This window comes from Silene latifolia, chromosome 11, assembly GCF_048544455.1.
Source record: "Silene latifolia isolate original U9 population chromosome 11, ASM4854445v1, whole genome shotgun sequence".
NCBI lineage: Eukaryota > Viridiplantae > Streptophyta > Magnoliopsida > Caryophyllales > Caryophyllaceae > Silene > Silene latifolia.
This window is the reverse complement of record NC_133536.1, coordinates 865,673-891,387: the sequence shown is the minus strand read 5'-3', so window position 1 is coordinate 891,387 and position 25,715 is coordinate 865,673. Positions and strand designations below refer to the sequence as shown.

The 25,715-nt window shown below is 34.2% G+C and overlaps 1 protein-coding gene across 4 annotated transcripts; it reads right to left on the bottom strand.

Moving 5' to 3' along the window:
* Positions 1-673: 673 nt before the first annotated feature.
* Positions 674-25,715, bottom strand: LOC141610571 (calcium-transporting ATPase 10, plasma membrane-type-like). 4 transcript variants are annotated; one of them, XM_074428715.1, is made up of 34 exons: positions 25,286-25,715; positions 16,208-16,321; positions 15,721-15,760; positions 15,519-15,634; positions 15,056-15,187; positions 14,854-14,943; positions 14,589-14,658; positions 12,732-12,802; positions 12,540-12,623; positions 12,341-12,418; positions 12,186-12,257; positions 11,303-11,386; positions 11,125-11,207; positions 10,928-11,036; positions 10,797-10,852; positions 9,779-9,821; positions 8,392-8,475; positions 8,162-8,299; positions 7,318-7,383; positions 7,122-7,220; positions 5,942-6,052; positions 5,584-5,754; positions 5,418-5,477; positions 3,740-3,904; positions 3,435-3,551; positions 2,929-3,027; positions 2,591-2,728; positions 2,392-2,492; positions 2,249-2,294; positions 2,015-2,149; positions 1,485-1,592; positions 1,259-1,350; positions 962-1,056; positions 674-869 (listed from the first exon to the last, which is right to left on the bottom strand). In XM_074428715.1, exons 1-34 carry the CDS (start codon positions 25,448-25,450, stop codon positions 826-828), a joined length of 3,276 nt encoding a protein of 1,091 aa, XP_074284816.1. In that variant the 5' UTR covers positions 25,451-25,715; the 3' UTR covers positions 674-825. The 4 variants fall into 4 exon arrangements, with proteins under 4 accessions (XP_074284816.1, XP_074284815.1, XP_074284817.1 ...); XM_074428714.1 differs by having other exon boundaries at positions 5,942-6,070; positions 25,286-25,608; XM_074428716.1 differs by lacking the exons at positions 5,418-5,477; positions 5,584-5,754 and having other exon boundaries at positions 5,942-6,070; positions 25,286-25,608.

Sequence of the window (25,715 nt, the reverse complement as noted above, 5' to 3'; positions counted from 1 at the left end):
ATATATATATCCCAAATATGATTATATTTTAGGTTAAGAATTTGTGTTGTAGTATGAGATATTCAATTTCTCATGATATTTTGGATAAGGGGTTGAATTACATCTTTTAAACTAATGGGGCTTAATTACACTTTTTGTCAAACTAATGAGGCGGGCTTAATCTCACGATTAGACAAAGTTAAGGGGGTCAATTGCTACATTCGCCGCTTCCTAAGTCAAGGTTATATGAAGTTATCTGAGTAACAAAACAAAGTAGAAACTCAAATTTAGATAACAATAGGACGTACCATACTACAAGAACTACTCGACAAATTGACTCTTACACATTATTTGCACTAATTACAAATTAAAATTATAATTCAGATCTAAAAAATTAATTATAACTTAATAACTCAATTTGTGATTGAAAATTGTTTAATAAACAATATAAAGATTTTATCGCCTAAAGATAATTAGCTAAAGGTTGGAGATGATCATTAAAAAACTTATCTTGAAATTAATAATTTTATAATAACATGATTTAAAAGCATACCCTGCAATTTGCACGGGATTAAAACTAGTTAGTATTATTCAATTTCTATAAGCAATAAGTTGACAAGGCAAGAGTTCACCATATTTTTTGTTTTATATATTGTTGTTTTTTTTGTTAGAATAGAAATTTATAGAAGACTTATGATATCAAATGCACATATTTTAATATTATATCACAATCATTATAAAGCTTTAACATATATTATGATCATCAAAAATGGAATCAGAAGATGAGTGTGAAGTGAGTGGAATAATAGAAGTCTTGTTTTCTTTCAATTTTGTACGAGTTGAAAATTAGTGAGCACTTCCATCCGTGTGTTGTGTTATTGTTACCGAACCTGAAACAAGCAACACAAAAGCATGAATCAAATAAGACCATGATTTTGGATTCCGTGGAAGAAAACATGAATGATCAAGGCTCGAGTCTTACTGCGATTTCGTCGAAGATATCTCCGAAATTTAAAGAAGTTGCTCAGAGGAGTCTTTGGCACAGGTATCAACTTCCCCAAGGCAGCAAGGGGCCAACTGGTTTAAAGTGGAACGAACATTAGCTGTGCTATTTATTTACTCGCATTTTGTTCATGACATTACCAGTTAAGCTAATTTATCAAAAACTCAACTCAATTGTCAACTGAACGAGTTAGTAAAGTCAGGAAATGGTTTTTCAAAATCCGACACAATGCGACTACATTCAAGGAAAGTGATCCCAGTAATTTGGTGATCTTACCCGATAAACCCAATGGCAATGCTAATAAGCCAAAACTTCCAGTTTAGCCTCACGGTTGATGTAAAATTGCCAAGGAACTCGATTATGATAACCTGTCAGTTTTATTGACAAAATGAAAATTGGTTTATTTGCGAGTTAGGAATACGGTTGCACAAGTGGATACACAATTATAGGGTACGACGGTATTATTTGAGTTTTTGTGGGTTTGATAGATAGAGCCTCTCACCTGGAGTACTAGAGTAATAGCCACAATTCCGAGAAACAGATAGTTTTTGATAACTCCTTCAAATACATTAAATTGATCTGGCTTACGCGCATTGAACTCGTTGAAAATCTGCACAACCATTTAATGATGTTATATAGTATTTTTTTGTTAAAATTGCCTTGTTGAAAGTATAGATACTACGAGGACACAAATACCAAAAAAGAAAAAACATATATACTGTATTTCTTAAGAGATCAAGGCATCGTGATCTTTAGTACGGAGTATAAAAAAAATACCAAAAATGTTGACTTGATACAAAGATACTTTCTCATCCATACAAGTATAGAACTGGATATAGAGGAAAGGCTTTCGATGTTTCATCTTACGATTCTATCATAGTGGCAGGTTTTTTCATTATTTTTAGGAAAAGTTGCAAATAATAATCAAGTTTTTGCAAATACCGTAACATATCATTAATGGCTATGAACCTCAAAATACCATAGCAAAGAATCTCTAATTCTCTAAAGTGGAAAATAAAGGTAATTGCTCACCTGACAAAGGACAAACGCATTGAAGATCACTGAGTTCTTCACTCTGTCAGCATGTTCGTGGGTGTCATTCTGGAGATGCAAAATATTTCGACCTTGGAAGTTGAGCACAAGTAAAACCGTCACTTGATACGCAGCCTACAATTCACAATATCAACATATCATTAATAGAATTCAGTTAATTTCTTAGGCATATCTGAACATTCCGCAAAAGAACAGACAAGGTTATTGACATACCTGTATCAGTATGTTCCTCCACATAATATTTGTAATAAGAGGTTCCCTGCCAAAACCCGAAAAAAAAAAAAAAAAAAAAAAAAAAAAAAAGGTCAAAACATATAAACAGCTCAACTAGAGTTGATTAAGGGACCCATTCGAACCTTCGACCAATAGGAGGTGAGCGCATAAGGTGATCTGTGGGTGGTTCTGTAGCCAATGCAAGTGCTCCAAGTGTATCCATTATTAGATTAACCCACAGAAGCTGTGTGGCAGAAAAACAAACTTGTTAAAGACTAGCATCTAAAACAATATGATTCCAGCGAAAAAGGATTTTCAAAAAGAAAAAAGTTGGCAATCTACCTGCACAGCAGTCAACGGGACTTCACCGGTGGAAAATGCAGCAACCACATTAATTATGAGTGCAGCCACATTAACAGTAAGCTGGAACTGAATGAATTTCTGTATGTTTGCAAACACAGATCTTCCCCATCGAACAACCTGAACAAATTACGGGAATTTATGAGAAAAAGGGTAACAAAGCATTCGTAGTCATAGGACTCATTGATACTTTTTAACTCCAAAAGATATGGAACATATCAGACCTACTACTATAACAAGCCTAAAATAATAACTTATAAAATTGAGTCAAATAAAATGCAGATTTTACCATCAAGCATACACTACAGCAGCCCACCTACCTTCACAACTGAAGCAAAATTATCATCCAAGATTATGATATCCGAGCTTTCTTTTGCCACTTCCGTACCGGCAATACCCATCGCAAGACCAATGTCCGACTAAAACACAAAGTAAAGTTACACTAACTGGTAAAATATAAAGCCACAATGGAGAATTTAGGAGAAATAAAAATCAATGAAGAATATTTCACTACCAGAATAGACATATATCCATTGCCGAAAGAGGTCAAAAGAAAACCTACATGGGTATGTATACGATGCAGAGCATCACATTGACCTCTATATTCTTTACAATATGAAATAACTGCAACTTTTCTAAAAGGACAGTATGGAAATAGTTCTTTTGATAAATCAAACGTGAAGAACTTGACCCTCACATATACTCCATATTTGATTAATGGTGAAAAGGGGACTATATATAAACAGGATGAAGGTAGTATAAAACTAAAATAGGTCAAAAGTCTGTAAAGTGATCTTCAATTCACAACTCTAGGAGGCCATAATACCTCGTGTAATGCTGGGGCATCATTTGTACCATCTCCGGTAACAGCAACAACATGGCCTTTCTTCTTCAATGCTTGGACAAGCAAGAGCTTGTCATTTGGGGATGACCTTCCCATAACCTGAACACGTTAACATCAATATCACGTTAACAGTTTACATCCTATCATATTAGTCGAACCTTCTGTTCAGTCATATTTGATTGACAGCGGGAAAGAAAAAACAAATAGTATGATTACTAGATGAACAATAAGGAAAGCAAAATAGAAGACAGCATCATGGAAACTTGACACAGAAATAAAATCCATACTGATATCTTTTCGGCAATCTCTTCCCTCTCTGCTTCTGACTTGTTCCGGAATACTCTTCCCTCAATCAGATACGGTTCATTGGCATCAGCATCCGAGTCTAGGATGCCACATTCCAGGGCAATTGCTTTTGCAGTCTGAAGATTGTCACCAGTGACCATACGCACCTGAAGCATTAGATGCTCTCTTTCAGTTATTTTAAAATAAATGTCTGTTCATAAGCAGAAGTGAAGCAGCTAAGGGAGAATGTACGATGGGTCTAAACATAAATCTACAGTAAGTATTTACAACTCCAGAACACCATGTATGCAAAGGACAACACTTCTCAATATGGAAGAACCATTCTCAACTTCTTTGAATCTTAATGTCACCAGCCAGGCAACCACATGTCCAGCAGCTTGTGAGGCAGTGTAGGACCATCATTTATTCGTCATGCTCCTTAGCCGTCCGTATAAGGGAATTTAACAGATAAAAAAAATGTTTTATGTTACTTCTCCAATTCTTTTTCATTACTTCAATTTCCCCTTAGGCCTTGTTTGGATACCAAATTAAGAGGGAAAGGGAGGGGATGGGGAACGAAAGAAGAGAAAGGGAGGGAAGGGAAGAGGAGGGGGGAAGGGGTGTGACCGAGTGAGTCAAGTTTGGATACAATTTCCCTCCAAATCTTTCCTATTGTGGAGAGATTTTGATTTGCCTTGAAGAAGGAAAATGGATCCTAATCCGAATCCCTCCCCCTTCATTTCCGTCCACCCTTATTTGCTATCCAAACAAGAGATTTTAGATCCCCCCCTACTCTCCCTCCCTTTCCGTCCCCTCCAAATCCCTTCATCCAAACACACCCTTAGAGCTCTCACTCAACAGATTTTCCTCATTTTTGATATCTTTTCCAGTTTTTTAATGTCTTACCCAAGAAAACAATGATAAAGGTGACTGAAAACAATATGAGCTTATTCAGGCTTGAAGAAATATAGCATTAGATAGGGCACTAGGAAAAGAAAAAATCGGGTACATGGAGTTTTTTTTATTTGTTTTTGCTTTTTTACGACAGTTTTTTCCACATTGATCTCTTTTTATTATGAGTCCCAATACTCTGACATACTTTCCTTTTGATTTTTTTTTTTTTATAATTATTTATTTAATTATTACTATCCACTTTCTAATATCTTTGAAAAAACTTGTTTCACACTTTTATGAAAGAAACTTGCTTCACACTTGTATGACTTTCTTCGCTTAATTTGTATACCGACTACTAATTGTGTTTTCCTAATCCTCCCTTCACACTTATTTTTTTCATGTATTTGTGTCTTCTTCTTTTCCTCACTTCACACTTATCTTTTTCACCTATCTTGCTTTTTCATTATCACGTTTTCTCTTCTGCCCACTTATTCTTTCTTTTCCATTTCACATTGACTATTTCATACCAAGAATCATATTAGCAAATCCCAAATCATTTTAGGAATCTGACTGTTGCTATTGATGTTGATTGAGAGAAACAATCCAATTGTATAACACATTCGTATATTACCATCCCCCCCAATATCCATGCAAGTAAAAATAAAGACGAGACAATAGAAATTTGAAAAACCATCTTCATGCAACCATTTTAGCCTTGTAATTTGATAATTTAGCAAAATTATCAACTTACCACGAATAGAAAATTATGAATATAATAACACATACCTTGACACCGGCAGCCTTACATAGTTCAACTGCATCTCTAACTCCTGGACGACATGGATCCTGCAGTTCAATGATTAATCACTCAAACAAGCAACAGCCAAAAGGAACATATGAAACTCATCATCTGGCATCACGCACTGAGATAGTACAATTTGAATAGCAGTACCTTAATGCCAACAATAGCAAGCAGTGTCAACTCATCATCTGGAATCACCCACTGAGATAGTTGTTCTTCATCTGAAGGCACTTTATTCAACTCATGCGGCCGGAAAGCAATGGCAACACAGCGAAGACTTTGAGTGGCCATTTGCTCAATAGCGTTATTAAAAAACGACATCTGCATAAATGAATAGTTAGAAAAGCCCAAGCATATCGCAAAACTATGTATGCACACTTGCAGTATGTTCTATCCAAAAGGCCATCTCCTGATTGTACAATCTTAATAAATTCTTTGGTTAAAGGATTCAAGTGAAAGAATAGTGCAATTAAACTTGAAAATTTTCAACAGAGTTTCAGCATTGCACCTTATGCTCGTCTAGTGAAGCTACACTGTCACTTTCATCCATGTAGCTAGTGCATGACGACAAGACAATTTCAGCAGCTCCCTTCCAATGTAAATGAATTTCAGAACTGGGCTGCACATAGCTTTTTGGCTGCACATGGCAAAAGCTTTAGTTCATAAAACAGAACAGCCAACTCATCCAGAATCAGATATCATACCAATAACCTACAGAAAAATTCTAGGAAAATTTACACTCAGGTGCCATGGAGAGTTGAAGGCATTAAGCTAATAGTTCAAACCTCATGTCACTAACCACAGGGACTAGAGTAAAATTGCGCAAAACTAAGGGCACCAACAAGGAAATTTTCCAAAAAAAAAATTGCTAGAAAACCAAGAACTCTGTAAAGCAGTTGAATCTGAAGCTGCAGTTGAAGCAGTTGAAGTTTTGACAGAAGTCACATATAATAAAAACAGGCATGGGTCACACCCTTAGGGTGTGTTTGGATTGAAAGAATTGGAGGGAAAAGAAAGGGAGGGAGAGTAGGGGATATAATAAAATCTCTTGTTTGGATAGCAAATAAGGATGGAGGGAAATGGAGGGGGAGAGACTTGGAGGGATCCGATTTCCCTCCTCCAAGCCTAATCAAAATCTCTACACATTAGGCAAGATTTGGAGGGAAATTGTATCCAAACACCCACACTCCAGTCCCCCTCCCCTTCCCTTCCCTTCTTCCCCCTCCCCTCCCTTTCTCTCCACTTTTGCTAACCAAACACACCCTTAAGGTGGGGAGAGAATAGCTCCTTGTTTTATAAAGCGATCAAATCACTATTTTTTCTTAATGTTCCATCCTAAAACCAATGGGAAATAGGTGTAGCTTCTTGGCTTATAAAGTGATCACATCTTTTCTGAATGTGGGAGACTCACATTTGATTATTATATGGACTGAAGTCAGTTCTCAACACTATGGATAGCCAAAGCAAAAGAGAGTTGGAATTTAAAGATACCAACACCCTTAAAACTTAAAATCTAGAATTAATCATCAGAGAATAACCTAAATATCTGCACAAATAAGTCATTCAAGGATAGCGTACAGTTTTCCTCCAATTAGCCAGTTCAAATTTTCAATCATTTAGCTCTTTTAAAGAAAAAATGGATGGTAAATAAACTAGACTAAACTAATGCGACATTAAGTGAAACTTACTGTTTTAACTGCAACACCCCCACGTTTTTTCTCAGAGTTGAACGGAAATGCATGGATGATTGTTGATTTTGATCTTATAGCATCAAAGTTCATTCCAAGCTTCAAGAGTCAAATCAACATGTAAAGCAGAGAAATCAACTATTATTGTAAATAATCCGTAGAAATTAAATCAATTAGTAACATGAATAGAAAGTACCTTCACTCCCCAAGAGAGTATGGCCTTTTCGGTTGGTGACCCAGAGATCTCGACATCTCCATCACCCTATAAATACTAAAGATTAAATACCACTGCTTACAAGTTTCATTTCTCATCTACTGAATCATGGAATAACTAATCGCGATTATTCGTTACTCCAAGTTAAAGTATACTAACACAAGTTACACAACAACTTTAGTAATAACTCGATAAGTAGAGCTCACTTTGCTCACAACAACTTTAGTAATAACTCAATAAGTAGAGTTCTTTTAACCATCGCCCAAATGTTTTTATATACAGCTCATAACATACATTGTCTATCCACAGCCTCCACTGAGATGTAACGATGGTCAGTCAAGATTTCAGAAATTCAGATGTTAAATAAAGCACCCTATGCATCCATCCCGAATCAAGATTTCATAGAATTGAATGAGATCAGCCTTATGTCACAACTCCCAATACATAGGAATAATTTCCATTTACAACCTTTACTGGATCGTTATATTTAATCTGACAGTAACAACTCATTATTTGATGCACCAAGTGACATATCCTTCAATTGGAACTGGAGCCAATTATTTTCAAATGCTACAACATAGAGGCATTTCCTCCCCTCACCCCGACCCCCACATGTATTCCCTTGGTGTCTCATAGCCCATGTTATCCGACTCTTCATATTACCTTGTGTACCCATGTCCGACACTCAACAATATGACCTAGCTATGATACTTGGAACACTTTTATTTTAGACCAAAAACGTGAGAATGCATCTACAAACTCCTAAACCTAAAAACAACAGAGTTGATATGGGGGAGATTAATCCCTTTGAAAAGACACAAACCACCTTTGAAACAAAAACACTGCCAGTTGTATTCTGTGCAATCCCTTCAATAAGCAGATTGGACAATATAGGAGATAACAATGAACCATCATTTGTTTGATCAAGCTTCTTCCCGTTAACATAAGCCTCAGTAACAGTCATCTGCATGTGCATTTGAAAAGAAGGTTAAGATGCTCATTACATCATACAATCATATAAGATACTCTCAACTTGATGAGCAGCCAACCACTTGCCTGATTTAGAGTCAAAGTTCCAGTCTTATCACTGCATATGGTAGTTGCAGAACCCATTGTCTCACATGCTGAAAGCCTCCTAACCTGTAGTAATATAAATATTGGCATAGTAAATTCGTTAACAGCTTGATATAGTAAACAACAAGATATGACCTACAACCACTTTTCAATTTCTTTCTATTTTCTCAAAAACCCTAACCTTCATCTTCACCTTAGGGTTCACCATCAACCAATTTGGTCATTATAAGGTTCATTCTAAACTTAATTACTCCGTACTAGTTATATTTAGTTTCTTTTAGCCCTAAATTTGAGTTTCACCATATTAAGTTTTTGTTTTCTCCATAAATAGCAACCTCGAAAGTTTTTAATTTGTAGGATTTAAATAAGCTCTAGGGATCCTTGTGAGGGAGATTGTATCGAAAGCTTTCGTGTTCGCTTTCACGGTTTTGATTTATTTGTTTCGGTTTTTAGATGTTCGTTTGGTTGATTAATGTCAAAATAGGAGGTTGGCTCATGGAAATCAAGGTCGGTTGACTTTTTAAACTACTACACTAATGCACCATCAACACATTCTAAGATGTTGTCAAGGAAAGATGCTAGAACGATGAGCTTAGGATGAAAGAGCATATGTGATACAAGTGCAGTAGATGACATAATCCTTAACTCGACTCAGGGGCAGGGGTCGAACTCGAGACCTATTGATATGACTACTTATGTTGGGGCTAAGCTGCACTGACGGTTTAAGCTTATTGTTAAATGGAGGCCCAATGATGAGTTGAAAGAAGCGGGTTTGAGGAAACGCAGTCGAGTAGGGAAATAATATCATAGTTAGGAAATAATATCTTAGTCAGAATAAAATTAATTCCAAGATTAGATTTAAATATCTAGCTTGGCAATTAAGTTAGGAATAAGATTTAATTATTTAGCTTATTAGTTAAGTTAGGAATAATTATTATATTATTATAGTTGTTTGGTTTGGCAGTCTCGTCGTTTAAGGAGACCTAGTTAGCTATATAAGGAACATTTGTATTAGGTTTTCATTCATTCAACGTTTTAATAAAATTCCAGAAAATCCGATCAAGTTTTGATCACAAACCCGATTTGAGATTGTAATTCAAATCTTCGTCTAACAAAAAAACGAGGTAGTTTGTTCGTTGGGCACCATTAGCTTGTATTCAAGGCCGAATCACAAGCTAAATATCCGTTACAAGTTTGTTAAATTCTGTTAACTCGTCACGCTTACTACGTGACGATTCTAAGTTCGTTAAAAATTCGTTAAAGCTTCCGCTTTTGTATCAATATGTTTTTCTTAGAGTATGTTAAAACTTAAAAAGTGATGATTTTAATAACATCTGACTTTTAAAAGAAAAAAGTATGATATACAAACCAGAGCCTTGTCCCTCATCATTTTTCTCATTGAGTAAGCAAGCCTGCAAATAATTGAAGAAACATATACATAATAAGTCAGCGATGTAAGCCAAAGAAACGTAATACATAACTATAATGCAGTTAACGCAATTTCAATTTGCTCCAAAGCATCACATAACATCATTTAATTAGTCATATTATCTTCAGAAGAAAATTTGGTCATGTTTTCAAGAATCACATCCAGAGGGATTTGCTATTCTCTTTCCACAAAGATGTTCGTTTTCTTATACCTAAGTAAGTAAACTTGGTTTTTTAGTCAAATTATTTACTTGCCATTGATATTCTTATTTTGTGCCATATTGTAGCCCTTTAGGCTGTGGTTATTGAATGATGGAGTTGCATTTAATCGACAGAAACATAGTGCATCGGAAAATGGACATAAATCCGAGTTATGGAGCTTGCTAACCCCACAGGGTGCATCAATTCTGAGTTCTGACAATAAAGTTTAAAAGGCGCATCAATATACCATCCAGAGGTTTGAAATTAGTGAAATGAGACACCAGGTGCATCATCCAAGACCATCATTAGCTTCCTCTAGCCCACCAGACTCATGCGCCCGATAGAGAAACCAAAAGTGATTTTAGACGGGACTAGAACAAACTTCCACCTGGAGTTGGCCACCACCAGGAATGACATAGTACAGGAGGCTGGCTTCTTCAGGCTTTGTTATTACTTCCACCTTTTTATATATATACCAATATATACCATTTTCGATCTTCAGGGACACAAATTGACTTTGGGTTTAATAAAATATCACTTTTGATAACAATTATGGAACATATTACGGCCAATAACATCGCCCACAGAGAAAGGCGAATACATTTAAACCTTGAGTCATTTATCCTGTTTCTTTAACTAATTCCTACACAAAAGCACTCGCTACAGATAAAAGGCTGATACAAAAATGCATAGTGGTCATTGTAAGAGGGTTTACATACAGACAGAGGAAACATGAGTTACAGAGTTAATATACATACGTTAATGTAACAGCTAACGGAAGACCTTCAGGAACAGCAACCACCACAATAGTCACCTGAAATGTGAATTTGTAGTTTGCACAAGAGAGAATCTTAATGGAATATAAGATTTCGACGAAAATTGCACATACCGCAATAGTGATGATCTTGATTACTCCGTCGACTGCTCGGCTAACACTTGTCACTCCTGCCTTGAATTGTGGCATTTCAACAGTTTCTTTTGTGTTTCCGGTGAAGTACCTTTTATCAAGGAAAATAAAACATAATCAATAATGGAATTTATAGACTTGAGACTTGGTTATAGGCACTAAACTGACATTTAATTTACCTTACAAGCAAAACGACTAATACAACAGACGCCACAGATAACCCCGTAATACCAACAAAGGTTGCTAAGCCATTCAGACGGACCTGGAGAGATCAATAGGTATGAGAACCAAAGAACAAGCAAATGAATCCGTCAATATTCCTTTAAATGGCCATATATACACTACACAGAATTTCACCTGCAAAGGTGTTTCTTCACCAGTTTCTTCTGAAATACTTGCCATAAGCATGCCCCATTCAGTGTTTATACCAACACTAGTGACCTAAAAGCAAGCCATATAAACATTATCCCAAACTAAGAACCTCAACAGACAAAAAAGACAAGGGCGTTAAAAGTGGGCACGAGGCGCACTGTTTTTACAAACAAAGTATTTACGGAATAAAATTTTGAGCAGCAATACTATTTTAAGGATTGAAAGGAGCCTAGCATCTAAGGAGTAAAAGTTGGGGAATGTGGCAACGAAAAAAGCATAATAAAAGAAGTACAAGAAAACAATATGGAAATTGAATATTAGAATGTCTCGCTACTTGCGCGTTATCAACAAGGCCTACTTAACTACTTAAGGTGCATCAAGGTGTTTTGTCTAGTTCCTCGCTGTGCCTTGGGCTTGATGGCTCCCAATGCATGCTTTTTAAGACTAAGTGGAAGGCCTTGAAAGTAGGTAATTTCCGAATATGGCGGCGGGAATTCTCATTTTACGCCGAACGCCGGGCAATACAGAAATTCCCAATATGGTGTTCATGTAGATTTGGATTAACTTCCAATACTGAGAATTAAGTTTTAACGGAGCCTAAGATGAGAATTATTCTGACTCTGAATCCCATATTAAATCACTCTTTCAAACTCTTTGAAGGAAAAGTTTTAATACTTTATGATACCTATGAAGTATAAACTAAATGCTCAAGTGACTATATGAATGTACTCTCTCAAACAAGGAATCAAACCTAGTTCACACATTCTAATTCTAAACAGCTTTACAGATATTAAACAGACTCAATGCATTACTTCTATATTAAAACATAAATAAACCACCTGTACAAGTTTAAGATAGAAATCCCTACCAGCATAGTTCCATATCCATCTGCAACTTTACAGCCAGACAGTAGGAAGGGTGACTTATGATTCTTAGAAACCTGCAGAAATCCAACTGAGTATCAAACATAGTTCAAATCATTGCTAGCATTATCAAGAGAACTTACAACTTTAAGCAGCTTACAATCTTGCTCTCTCCTGTCATACTTGATTCATCAATAGCAAGAGCCTGACCAGATATTAGCACTCCATCAGCAGGAACCTGGACACAATGAAAGAGAACAAGCATATATCATATACACAAGAAGCAAAAGAATAGCTGAAGAAACTACTCGCTAGAGACGTAATTCCATGAAAAAAGAGATAAACAAACTTCTAATCACCTGATCGCCGATTTTCAAAGGCAAAACATCACCCACCACGATATCATATATTGAAACTTCTGTTCTTCTGCCACCTCTAATCACCTGCATCGCATAAATCCATATAGCAATTAAGACCATGGTATACTGAAAGGAATGATATTACTTATTACAGCTTTGAAACAGTTTCCGAATATGATATGTCAAGCATACCTCCACATGTCTGTTCCTTTTCTCCTCGTTAAGATTTTGAAACTGAAGAGACTGCCTGTAGTCACTGATGGCTACAACATAGAAAAAAAATCTCTCTAAGCAATAAACAATGGCATGGCTCAACTTACTATAAATATTATGATGTTTGTTTGGGGAAGGTGAGGAAGAACTGAAAGCATAATAAGACATTTGGCTCACGGATAAAGTCCTGGTTCCATGTTTTTTTTTTCAATTTTGGAATGGATACAAAACCCACAGTTGTTTCATTTAACCGATTTCTTATGGAATCATGAATCAAATGAAAAAGATGATTATTTTTTTTGCTTTGGAATAATTCATGTAAAAAAAAAAAATTAAAAAGAATACCTATCAAATTTACAGATTAGTAAATGTTTGGACCATTATATGTTAGCAAAATTATTTTATGCATAACCTTCCCAGTTCCCCCCTAGCATTCAGTTCTTAAACGTCCAAGACCACAAACCATAGATCAAACTTAAGATAAATCGTCACAAAAATGTTCAAAATTTTTATTAGGTTTTATTTACCCATAATTATAAAAGTTCGATTAATCAAAAAAGAAAATAAAAACTACTCCGTAGCATTTAAACTGTGCAGGGCAAATACATTAGAAATGGACTGGTCATGAGCTTATGCGACTATCCAAACTATATACTTGCACGGCTCATATTTATTATACGTCAAGACGATATACATCAAGACCATTAATTGATGAACTTGAAAAATTGTAATTATAACGGTGAGTAGTACTACCACCGATTCTTTAGAATTGCCCCACCTTAGATTTGTGAGGGGTATTTTAATCAAATGGGGCAATTCTAAAGAATCGAGGGGAGTAGTAAACAAGCGAAAACATAAAGTTACATATTAAGAATCTAAAAAGCTTGGAAATATGCTTCTTCACCGCTAGTCCGTAAGCATGAAGGATTAACTCGAGCAATATTTATTTTTATTTGACGTAAAACTTTTTCTTTTGATACACAAGGGTTTGAAACCCATACCCACATCCCCATGGTTTTTTGAATCCCATACTGGGTTCAACTCATTCTAAACCTCTAAACCTAAACCTGGTCCCAAAAAGTGTTGAACCACACACCCCCAATATCCAACAAATCGCGAAACTAAGAAGGTGAAACTACCAAACCAGCTAGATGATGGGTTCATTGACTTGGTAATTACGTTAAAGGATCGGTGACACAACTACCATGGAAATGAACATCTTTTCTCCTAATCAACGCATTTATCAACATTTATCAATGTATATCATGGAATATCATGGTAATAGGGAATAAAGCAAAGTTATGCATAAATGTCTACACTTGGCTTATTGAAAAATAACAGTTGCTTTTTGTTATTCTCGTCGTAATTTTCATTATGGCTCATTAACATTCAACTTCTCTCTGTTTTCGATGCAAAAGTACATCCAACCCACTTCCTCTTCAGAGGCAGGAGGCTTAGAAGAACATGGCTAATGTTATTATCCGTAATAGAAGTTTACTCGGAAAGACATGGTAACAAGAAGGCAGCAAGCTGCATCTAGCTCTCATAATCCAGACATGTTGTTAACATTAGCAGATTAAATTTTGTAACAGGCTAAAAAAAAAGAGAACACAACTTCACCCATTTCATAGACAATATCATAAAACAAGGATTTCTTCATAATGGGAGTACAAACAAAACTTTAAGAAGGAAAAAAGAACAAAACATAAGATAGAGATGAGTGGGGGTTTCATTACTCGCCCATCCGTGGAACATGCACACTCATCCAAACAAGTACTAGAAATCATGAACACTGGTCTATTTTTCTATTGCTCCACTTAAGAAAATAAATAATACCTGTAACAACAATAACAAGGAGGACAGCGAAGAGGATACTTCCACCATCACGCCATCCTTTTTTTATTCCCTATAGTAGTCCAAAAGTAAGTACCGGGAAAATCAACATAGTACGGAGAAAGTATATACAGTAACTATTAACTAAACAGAAGTATCAAGAAAGTTAGTGTTGTATATTAGCCAAGATCCAAGAAACAAACTCAAGCTATCAAGCAATGTAGAAATAATCATACTCCGTATTTAACATCATGCAGCTCCAACTCACCTCTGATTTAATGCCAAGGGCTAATGATGCAACGGCAGCTACCATCAATATAATTAGTGTCAAATCTTGACAAGCCTCCCACACGAACCGCTGATAACAACAAAGCAAAAGTCAATGAACAAAAGATGGAAGATATGAGCTATCTGGATCATGATTTCTAGTAAATCAGAATCTAAAGTTTGACAGAAGGAAAAAAACTAACCAGGAAACCCTTGCCTTTTTTCTGAGGATATGTGTTAGACCCAAATAAATTTTTCCTTTCCAGCACATCCTCGTCATTGCCAGGGATTCCCTTGTCCACATTTGATTTCAGCTTTTCCGCTAATCCATTAGCCTGAACTCATATTCATATAACGGTTTCAAATTCCAATTCAAATAAAGTGTAACTACCTATAGCCGTAGTCATTAATTGTATTGCCGATGGAACCAAGGACTCAATAGTCTTTTGGTTTGGATTATGATGGTACAAAACAAAACAAAACATGTCATCAAACTTGCAGTACTATTTATTGTGAAGTAGCCATCCTGGGATACAAGTCTCATTTTGGTCTGTTACAAATAACATCTGTTTATTGCTAACACACTGAATTTGCGGAAAACGTTGCGGCTATAACGATAACTGTTGTCATAAGAAATAAGGAAAAGGGTAGTGGTAGAAGGATTACCTCTCCCAATCGCTGTAGAGCAGAGAGATCATGTTCTTTAGACATAGCACAAAGTTCCTCTTGCTCAATTCCATAATTACCATGTTGAACATCAGGGTGTTCTTGTGATACTACTCCTATATGACAACAATTAACTATTTATTTAGAGACATTATTGGAGTACAAATTTATTATGGAATTAAAAATGACAAAAATATGCTACCTATAGCTTGTTCTGCACCTTCCTTGAAAAGATTTGCTGCCTAAACAAGAAATGAAAACCAAATTAGGATTACCATAGTTCATAAACCTTAAATTGATACTCCCTGTGTCCCGGTCATTTGATTTGTTGTCCTTTTCTATATTCGAGTGTCTCAGTCAATTGCTTGTTGAGCAATTTGATCATTCACACTCAATTTGTTCCACTTATCATTTACTAAGTGGCCCCCTTTCAATGGTCTTTGTGCCAAAACCAAAGGACAACAAATGATCGGGACGGAGGGAGTACAATTTTATCAATGTGGAGATAGATAGTCGTAGTTGATTATATGGGATAATCAAACTTTTTCCATACTAAATTAGGAAACAAGGTAAAAAATTTGGGATAAATAAATTGAGATAAAGTAGTCCGTATTATTTGAACATCACTGGAGAAGTGAGTAATACCAGAGAAAACAAAAGAAGGTGTAAAGGCTGGACAGAAAACTTACTCGGATAGCTTGAGCATGTGATCTGATCTTCCGCGTAACAGCTCTCTTTGTTTCGTTTTTCAAGTCCAATGTATATCGAAATCTCCGGCAGGCATTCAAAACTAGTGCTGCTTGCTGCAATATACGAGTATTACTTTCATCAATTCATGCTCTCATGCGTACTGCTCTACAAATCATCAACATATGCAGTTGGGTCGGGTTTGGCTCGATTCAAGTTAGGTCGGGTCGTATCGGGTTCATATTGAGTTAACCTTCTCTTTCGGGTCATTTTGGGTCAAATGATTTAACCGGTCGGGTTTGGGTCTGGTCTAGCGATTTTATCTATTCCTTCATTTTTTATGAGTTAATATTGGTGTTCGACCATTATTTGGTTTACTTATTTCATTATAAAGTCAAACATATCAAACTGAACCCCAAATCATCAATATCTATCTATATTAATAAAGGAAGCTTTTTTCGAGCGTTTATAGAGTCTCCAACATTGTCAAAACACTCCAGCTTAATAAATAATGCTAAATAAATCTATAAGGAAAAAAAAAACTAAAGTTAAAGATAGAGTTTGATCATCAAGTATTTTTTATAAGAGAATTATACACAACTAAACACTATCTATTTGAGTAGGATACAAATTCTATTTGTATATATAAACCCTTATTACGTTCTAAGCCACAATATCAAATTATTATTGTTAATTGTTAATTGTCAATTTGTTTGTCAATTTTTAGTTTCACATTATGATATATAGTAGACGTTAAATGGTGTTTTTACTAACTGATTTCTTTTGTTCGTTTGATAGGTTGAAGATGGCAATAACTATGGTTTACCAAGGTGCAATCGTCAATGGTATTGTCAACGAAAAATGCGTACTTTCCGTTTGTATATTAGACGGTATACTACAAAATTACTGATGATGTTGTAACTATCTAACTTTGTGAATTTGTTTAAATTAATGACTTTGGTTTCGTCCATTTTTGCAGGAGACATAATTGATACGTTTATTTGCACCCAAAGATGAATAAAGCACGCATAAGCATTGATACTTTTATATAAGTAGTCAAGTATTGATACTCTTACTTTCACTTCCTATTTTTTTTTTGTACTAATAATATAACTTTCAATAGCACAAAGTTCTATTGATAAATATAAATGTATATGGCTAAGTATGAGGATATGAATACACGTTATAATTTTGTTAATTCACTGGTTTTAGCACACGATCAGTTGAGGGAGTGCTTTTTCACAAATACTTCCCAATATGTGATTCCTTAATCGATCTTCAATTTTCTCTATAAGAAAATAGAAATAGACTTTCTATAAGTACTCCCTTCGTCTCAACAATACTTTATATTTATTTTTAGACACTATAAATGTAAATAAATAATTAAAACGGAGGGAATAACGATAAAAAATCAAATTTTAGAACCAGAAGGATTCTTCCTACGACTCATATTATATGTTGAATTTTAGAGATCCTTAGCCCTTAAGAGACTCCAACATTCGCAGACATGTAACACGTGACTTACATAATATATGATTTTGCATGGTATATAACTATATATACATAATTCTCATTTTATCTTTATAGAGTTTTATAGTTGATAGGATTAGGGAGTTAATATGATAGGAATTAGTTAAATCCGCCTTCTACACACTTCTTATTTTATCTGTGTATAGTGTTACATTGTCTTCAATTATTAATATTACGTGGATGGTTTAAACCAACCAACCATTAAAAAAAATATTATATTTAACTTTCATATTAACTACTAATTATCTTAGAATCTAAAGATAGACTATAATCAACATCGGAATTATTAGAATAATTAAGATTGGAGCTAGACTCGGAAAAAGTAAGATTACCCGATTACGAAAATAAGATATTAAATGTCAATGATCACATGGAAGGAACAATTAGTAAGAAAGACAATTAACAATACAAAACAAATAAAAAAGTTGGTAAGTAGATGCATAAAGTAATAGATTAACGTACCCTAGATTAATTATCGTACCTATGAAATTAATAAGAACCATTTGGTAAAAAATACATCTCAAAAAAAAGTGGAGTGATAATTTGAAAATGGACAAAAAAAGAAAAAGTGGAGTGATAATAAATAAATAAAAAAGAAGAGGAAGTATGGTTTATATAGAATAAATATATAAAGAATAAGTGAATAACCATCAAATATTAGCTAAAATATCACACACAAAGCATAATTTGCCACTACAAGTTAAACTAAAACTTAATTAACCAAACGATACCCTAAACAAAATCAAAACGTCTTGCTTGTGACGGACATTATCACAATAAGGCAAGTGAAAAGGCAAGTAGGGGAAATGGAGCACCCAATAAATAGTGTCACTTGCATATTGTGAGAGGAGGACTATCCGTCTTCAACTTGTGACGGTTAATGTCTGACTTTAATGAGAATTTGTGAAACAAAATTATGATGGAGAGAGGAAGGGAAGGCCGGGGTGCCGCAATAATGGCAAACTTATATTTTGAACGGAGGATCGTATATATCGAATTCCTTTAATAATCTATAACTAATAGGGGACTATGTGATGATTTAACTTATTTAAAAAGCCTTAATATAAAGTAATTTACAAATAGTTAAATTTCCAATGATATATAAACTTAAAACATGTTAATACTAAATCGTCTCCGCTTACTCTTACCATATAGAAAGGTGAAAGGTTAGCACTTGGGATAATCTTTTGAATCTTTCGCACACTACGATAGATAGATAGCTTTCATATCTATGTATAATAGGAGAAGATTAATTCCACCGTCCTCCCGGAGGTTAATTTTTGAATAGAAGAATTAGTGATAGTACATTAGAGACAATCAATTCCACTTTATTCCAAAACAATCAACCAAACTTATAGGTTACAAATTGATTGACTATAGCTAGGTATTTGACTTGGTTTGCACTATGAGTAAGAAATATCTACTTATCAGATTAACTTTAACGATATTACTATCCTATAATAAACTCAAAATTTTAGGTTAACTTATGTCATGCATCCAATTTAATCACTTGGTATCAGAGTTAGTTTTAACTTAGTGGTACCATAAGTTTTGTTAAAAAAAAAAAAAGTAAAGCTTCGATCCTATAAGTTTAGTTCAACTCCTATATATAAGTCAAATTCAGAAAAGTTAAGCTTCATTTATACCCATTTTCCTGTAAGTTAAGATCGAATACCCATTCAGTTCAGCTCCAATAAGTTCACTTTAAAAAAGTTAAGCTCATATAAGTTCAATTTAGCTTCTATACGTTCAGTTTAGCAAAATTAAGTGTAAAAGAACACGGCCTTAGAGTATTATTACATTATAATCATATGCTATTACAAATTGGCCCGGGCATCGACCGGGCATTAAATCTAGTATATATATAAAAGAGGCTTTTTTCAGGCAATTCTAGAGACTCCACGTTTTTAAAAACACTCGAATTAAAATAATAATTACAGACTACTAAATTTTAAAAAAATAAAATAAAATAAATTAAATATACAAACTAATTAAAATATGAATTTGATAAGATAAACTTTGAATAACTTTTGTACGAGACTTTAAGCCAAATTCTAATTTTTCAATGTTACGTAGAGACTACATTGGTGTACGTAACAAACTTTTAAGTCAAAATTCAAGAGTTTCAGTCAAATTAGAAAACAAACTACCATAAAATATAATACTAGACTTAATATATAAAGGTAATTCATTCACCTGCATAAAATTGGTACAGAGACATCTACCTCCTACCCTTTTTCATGTGCATTGATTTTTTTGAAATCTATTTCTTTATGCGTTTAATACTCTTTTTTTTTAATGGTACGTTTTACTTTACTAACCATCTGTATTACTTTTGTTGCAGGTAAATAAAGGTTGTGATAAGAATATAAGAGTAAAGGTAAAAGCTACCTTATTAAGTAAGAACATCAAATTTCCGTTTTTATATTGTGTTTTGTTGCGTTAGCTACCAGTCATGACTTACTAATTTTTTCTTAATTAACAATTTACGTTTTCGTAATTTAGATCTAAGACATAATGTCAAAACAGATATACAATAACGCACTTTGTTGTTCGTAAGATATACCCATATTTCCATGCATATAATGATATAAATGGTTTTAAACGACATGGCTGACATGATAAACAGATAATGATTGACCTTATACGAGGAGGGAAGAGAAGTTATACAAATTACAATGAAGTGCACATATTCAACTGAAAGTGGAACAATTTACGGCATACGAAGTATAAAATATCAATGCGAGATACAATAAAATAATTTATACGTTATCTGATAAGATGGATTAATCAAGATAATTCGTCATGGATTCGTGTCATACAAAAATTGGTATAAACTCTAACAATTTACGTCATTAGCTAACGTTTCTGGTTTGGAGTAGAACAATAACATCGAGGGACAAAGTGTGGATTTGCTCAAGTATTTACACTCTCACTTTGAAGGACCGTCTCTATACCCTGATGATGATTATGCTGTACATTAGAATTTGCCAAAATACACCTTGCCAAGTAGCTGTCATCACTTTTCTTAAAGGATGCTCTAAACTTAGCTCGGCAGTGGGATGGTGTTCTTTATGACAAGTAGAAGGTGGACTACTGAAACGGCGTAGCAAGCTTGGTGAAGTCCGTAAATCGAAAAAGCTTGCAAGAAGAAGTAGACGAGAAGATGAACTGAGACGTGTCAATGCTACTTGATTATTATTTTAAGCTAACGAACATATTTTAAACAGTTGTCTAAAAAACGAACATATTTTAAGCTATGGATTATTTTCGACAGCTCCTATCTCACAGGATAGGAATGCTCACCTTATTGCTAGATCGAGGAGGTGTCATAGCCGAAGTTAACGGTCCATTGATAATATAGTTAAAAATAGTTAATTTGATTAAATTTTGCTAACGATCTCTTTAGCTGAGCATTATTCATATTGGTATTTGACATCACAAACTAAATGAAATAGCACGCACCACCAAATCACGTTTGGTTTGGACTCTCATAAGTAATCAATTTTATCTTTTAGATTTGTAAGTTGAGTGGGACTCCAATAAATAATCTCTTACCATTTAGAAACTTTTAAGTACGTGAACTAAAAGGTAAGTCAACGAATATATAGTTTGAAGGCAATAGGCCAATCGAAGAATTTTTTGGCAAATTGGTGTTTATAAGCAAAATAATTAGAGAATTGGGGTTGGTTTGAAACTATTTAGACTTATGGTGTCCACGTCATCAGTTTCATTTTTTTTCCAATTTTTAGGCAAAGCCGCTAAGTTTCTTAGCGGCTTTGTCTCTTTGTCATTTTTTAGATAATAAATGTCATAAGCTTATGAAAAATAGGGAAATAGGGAAGCCGCTAACTTTCTTAGCGGCTTTGGTGGTTATTCATTTCTAGAATAGGCTGTCATCAGTGTTAGAAGGTGACGGTTTTTGAAAAAAAAAATGAATAGTAAAGCCGCTAGGGTTCTTAGCCGCTAGGGAAATAGTAAGCCGCTAAGAAACTTAGCGGCTTACCATAAAAACTGGAAAAAAAATAAAAACTGATGACGTGGACACCATAAATCAAAATAGTTTCAAACCAACCCCAACTCTCTAATTATTTTGCTAATAAACACCAATTTGCCAAAAAATTCCAATCTAAGAGCATTTCGGAGCAAGGCCATATATTTGCCCTCGGAATAGTCCGTCAATTATATGCCTTTGCTATAAGTTGTCCTATGCAAAGGTTCATTCAGGCTCAAAAAATTGTCAACCCTTTACATATGTACATTGAGTTTGACTCCAAATAAACCAGACAATGAGTAGAAGTCAATACGAACTTACTTTATTTGTGAGTTTGTTTTAAATTGATAAAGTATGCAAATTCTATCCGATCAATGTGATAAAATTGTCAACCCTTTACATATGTACATTGAGTTTGACTCCAAATAAACCAGACAATGGGTAGAAGTCAATACGAACTTACTTTATTTGTGAGTTTGTTTTAAATTGATAAAGTATGCAAATTCTATCCGATCAATGTGATAAAGTTATTTGTAAAACTATCACCAAACTTATGGAAATTTTATCCAATCAAGATGAAGAGTTATATTAGTATATATATAAACTTTAAAAGTAAAAAGCTAAAATGATAAGAATTTTAAAACAGTTGTAAACCACTCAAATGAGTTGGATGGGTCGGCTGCTGAGGCGGTTCATACATGTTAAACTCGAATACGGGTCAGACTACAAAATTTAGATAATTACCACATGACTTTGATGCAAGGTTTGCTAAACCACTCAAACGGGTTGGATGGGTCGGCTGCTGAGGCGATTCATACATGTTAAACTCGAATACGTGTCAGACTAAATATGGGTGGGCTTATACGGGTCACGGGAAAAATTATATTGATTTAATAAAATATATAAACTTGATTTTTCAATTATTTTTGTAATTTAAAATATTTAAAATAATAATAATTTCTAATTATTCTTCAAATATAACATATAACAATTAATATTGAGTAAGTCAGGCATGTATTTAACTCATTAATTATTTATTCTACGAAGAAAAACTTACATTTTTCAGATGCAAAAAAAAACTACATTTGTACAAGCTCACTTACAAACAGAACACTATTTAGTTACTCGTGCATAGCGATTATAACTTTTATATACACAAATCATTAAAAAAAGAAGGTTAATTTATTTGTATATACTCATATTCTAAAAAAAATATTTAATGTATTTGTATATACTCACATTCTCACGATAAAACTAATGTTAAGAACGTAAACATAACTTCTCAATTGCGAAAATACAATTAGAGACGAATCAATATTATAACCCGTACAACGTACGGGCACAAAATCTAGTTGCTTTAATATTAAGCTTACTAATTATTGAGTCATCAATTTAATCGGGTCAATTCTGGTCGGGTTCATATCAGATCGAATTGAATTTGGCCCACTGATTATCGAGTCGTGTTGGGTTATTGATCGTGCCGAGTCGTTTTCAGCTTGTAGTATTCTTCGGTTCTCACAGGTTGGGTTTGCTCAGTTTCGGATTTGGTCGGCGAGGCTTGTCAGCTCTTTAATTATTAGGAGTAGTATTTACAAGAATGTTGATGGTATACACGACCTCAACTCACTAACGGTATGCATTTGAGAATTTCTAACTATCATGGTTAGAGAATTGTTATTTACTTTTTCTTTTCTACATTCTTCTTTCGTAACAGGTTAAAATATTATATATCTTGATTTATACACTTGTCATTGGGACCCCACACGATATATCTTAATTTAACTGATTGTAAGATGGTAAAGGAAAAAGATGGGAAAGAAGTTGAAGACGGCGGAGAAAGGGCGATGAAGGCAGAGGTTGGCGTTGGTGGTGGACGGTGGAGAAAGGGCGGTGAAGGCAGAGGTTGGCGTCGTAGGGTAGTGCAGGTAGAGGGTGGCATCGAATGGATTTGAGGGTGAGAGAGAGAGAGTTCGATGGTGGTGGTTATGCGCAAGTGGGGACATGAGCATGTTGGCCCAAAGAACGGAAAGGGGGTAATGATTATATTCTATTAAAAAATTGTGACATTTAGTCCGTCTTATTTCTGACGGTCTAAAGCAAGACTTGTTATTCTATTAATAATTGTTGTGTAATACGATCTGACATTATAAGACGGTCAAATTAATATAAAACACAACTTAATTACAATCAAAAAAATAACCAAATCTACTATTGTTATAACTTAAATTTTTCCCCCTTTACTATTTAGGTAAACATAAAATTTCTTTTAAGACGGTATTATTTGCTTTAAGTTTAAAATTGATTAAATATTATACCATTTGTATAGAAGACAAAGATAAAATATTTGATTATTTTTGTTAGTGGTCAATTATTTTACCCGTTTTGGTCAACTAACAATTGTCTTGCTGGCTTGCTTGCTGGTGTTAGTTCCACGCCTCCAACGCATGCGTTCTTCTTGTTTTCTCTATCCATTAAATCCCTCTTTGCAAACAAGTAAAAATGGCGACACATTTCAGTCTTTAATCGTAGCTTTTAATCGTATATGGGGTTTGTACACTTTTTTTGTTATTTCTTTGATCCCTAATTCTAATGCTTATTGGATTTGTTTGTTGTAATAAATCATTTGTTTGAGATTGATGCAGGTTTTCAAAGTTGTATTGATATGAATTATGAATATCTTACTTTTTATTCAACATGGTGATGATGTGCAGGTGTTGAACGATTACGATTTGGAATATTTGATGGTGGTAAAGAATTGTAACAGATTGAAAGGAGAATGGTGTGATGAGAGGAAGATTTGGCTGATGAATTTATATGAATGACAATCTTAGAAACAATGTATCAGTATGTATTTTGCTTATTTACTTTTTACAATGTGCATTCAAGGAGGACTCTTAATTTTATACTCCCTCCAATTCTATGTATTCTTCTCCTTGTTTATGGGCACGGAAATTAAGGAGAGTAATAAAATAAGAGTAAAAAGTTGGGTGGGATTTGGTGGTTGGAGGGAGGGATGAATAATTATGAGTTAAATAAGGAATAGTGGGGCCAAAACTTTAAGAAAAGTAATAAAATATGAGTAAAAGTGTTGGGTGGGGTTTGGTGATACGAGAGAGAAATGAATAAAATAAGAGTAAAAGTTTCTAAAATAAGAAAGGGGAAGAAAATCTGAATAATCCGTTTTAGGAAATAGGGAAGAATATATAGAATAGGAAAGAGTAGTAGAAACATTGTACTTTGACTTTGTGAACATATTTTTACAATTATTACTAATATTCTTCCTGTAGTTACTTTGTATCGATACATTAATCTCAAATATTTTTGCAATGTAGTCTGTACTCTGTATCTACATTAATCTCAATTATATTTTCCATGTACTCTGTATCCACACATTAATCTCAATTATATTTTTTTTCCATGAAGGACGTATGAACACATTTACCTTGATTTTTTTTTTTTTCATGACACGTGTCACATCCACACTTTTTCAACCCAGTTTTTGGTGGTTGAAAAATTACAGTATAAATAAATTAAAAAGTTGAAAAGAAGAAATTACCCTCCAACGTTTAAGACTTTCAAGAGAAGCGTTTTTGGTGGTTGTAATATCGAAGGGCCCAGTAAAGTCATCATCATCTTCTTGATCAGGTAATTCACCAGAACGACTACTTCCGGCCTCCATATCATAACGCCGGCGATACGAAGATCCTTTGTTTTCATCCATTACTCTTTCTTTCGCAGGAGATATGTCACCTAATTATCCTACACAACTAATATTTCTTCAGTTTTTTTTTTTTTTTTGTTGTTGTTTAAACTCTCAACAAGGTCAAAGAGGAAGAAGAAAAACAAGAAGCAAGACAAAACAATTTTCAAAGTTAAACCAAAAACTAATGTATTATTTGTTGGGTTATATTCTACTAAGTTGTAACCATGATGAGTTGATGATACCAATTAATTAATTAATTAATTTAATAAGCATAGAATAGAAT

Coding starts and splice junctions, on each gene's coding strand:
- LOC141610571 (XM_074428714.1), bottom strand. CDS start 25,450: ATGGATGAAAACAAAGGATCTTCGTATCGCCGGCGTTATGATATGGAG. Junction 8,300..8,391: donor GAACTTTGACTCTAAATCAG/GCAAGTGGTTGG, acceptor ATGCACATGCAG/ATGACTGTTACTGAGGCTTA. Junction 6,071..7,121: donor GGGGTGTTGCAGTTAAAACA/GTAAGTTTCACT, acceptor TGCCATGTGCAG/CCAAAAAGCTATGTGCAGCC.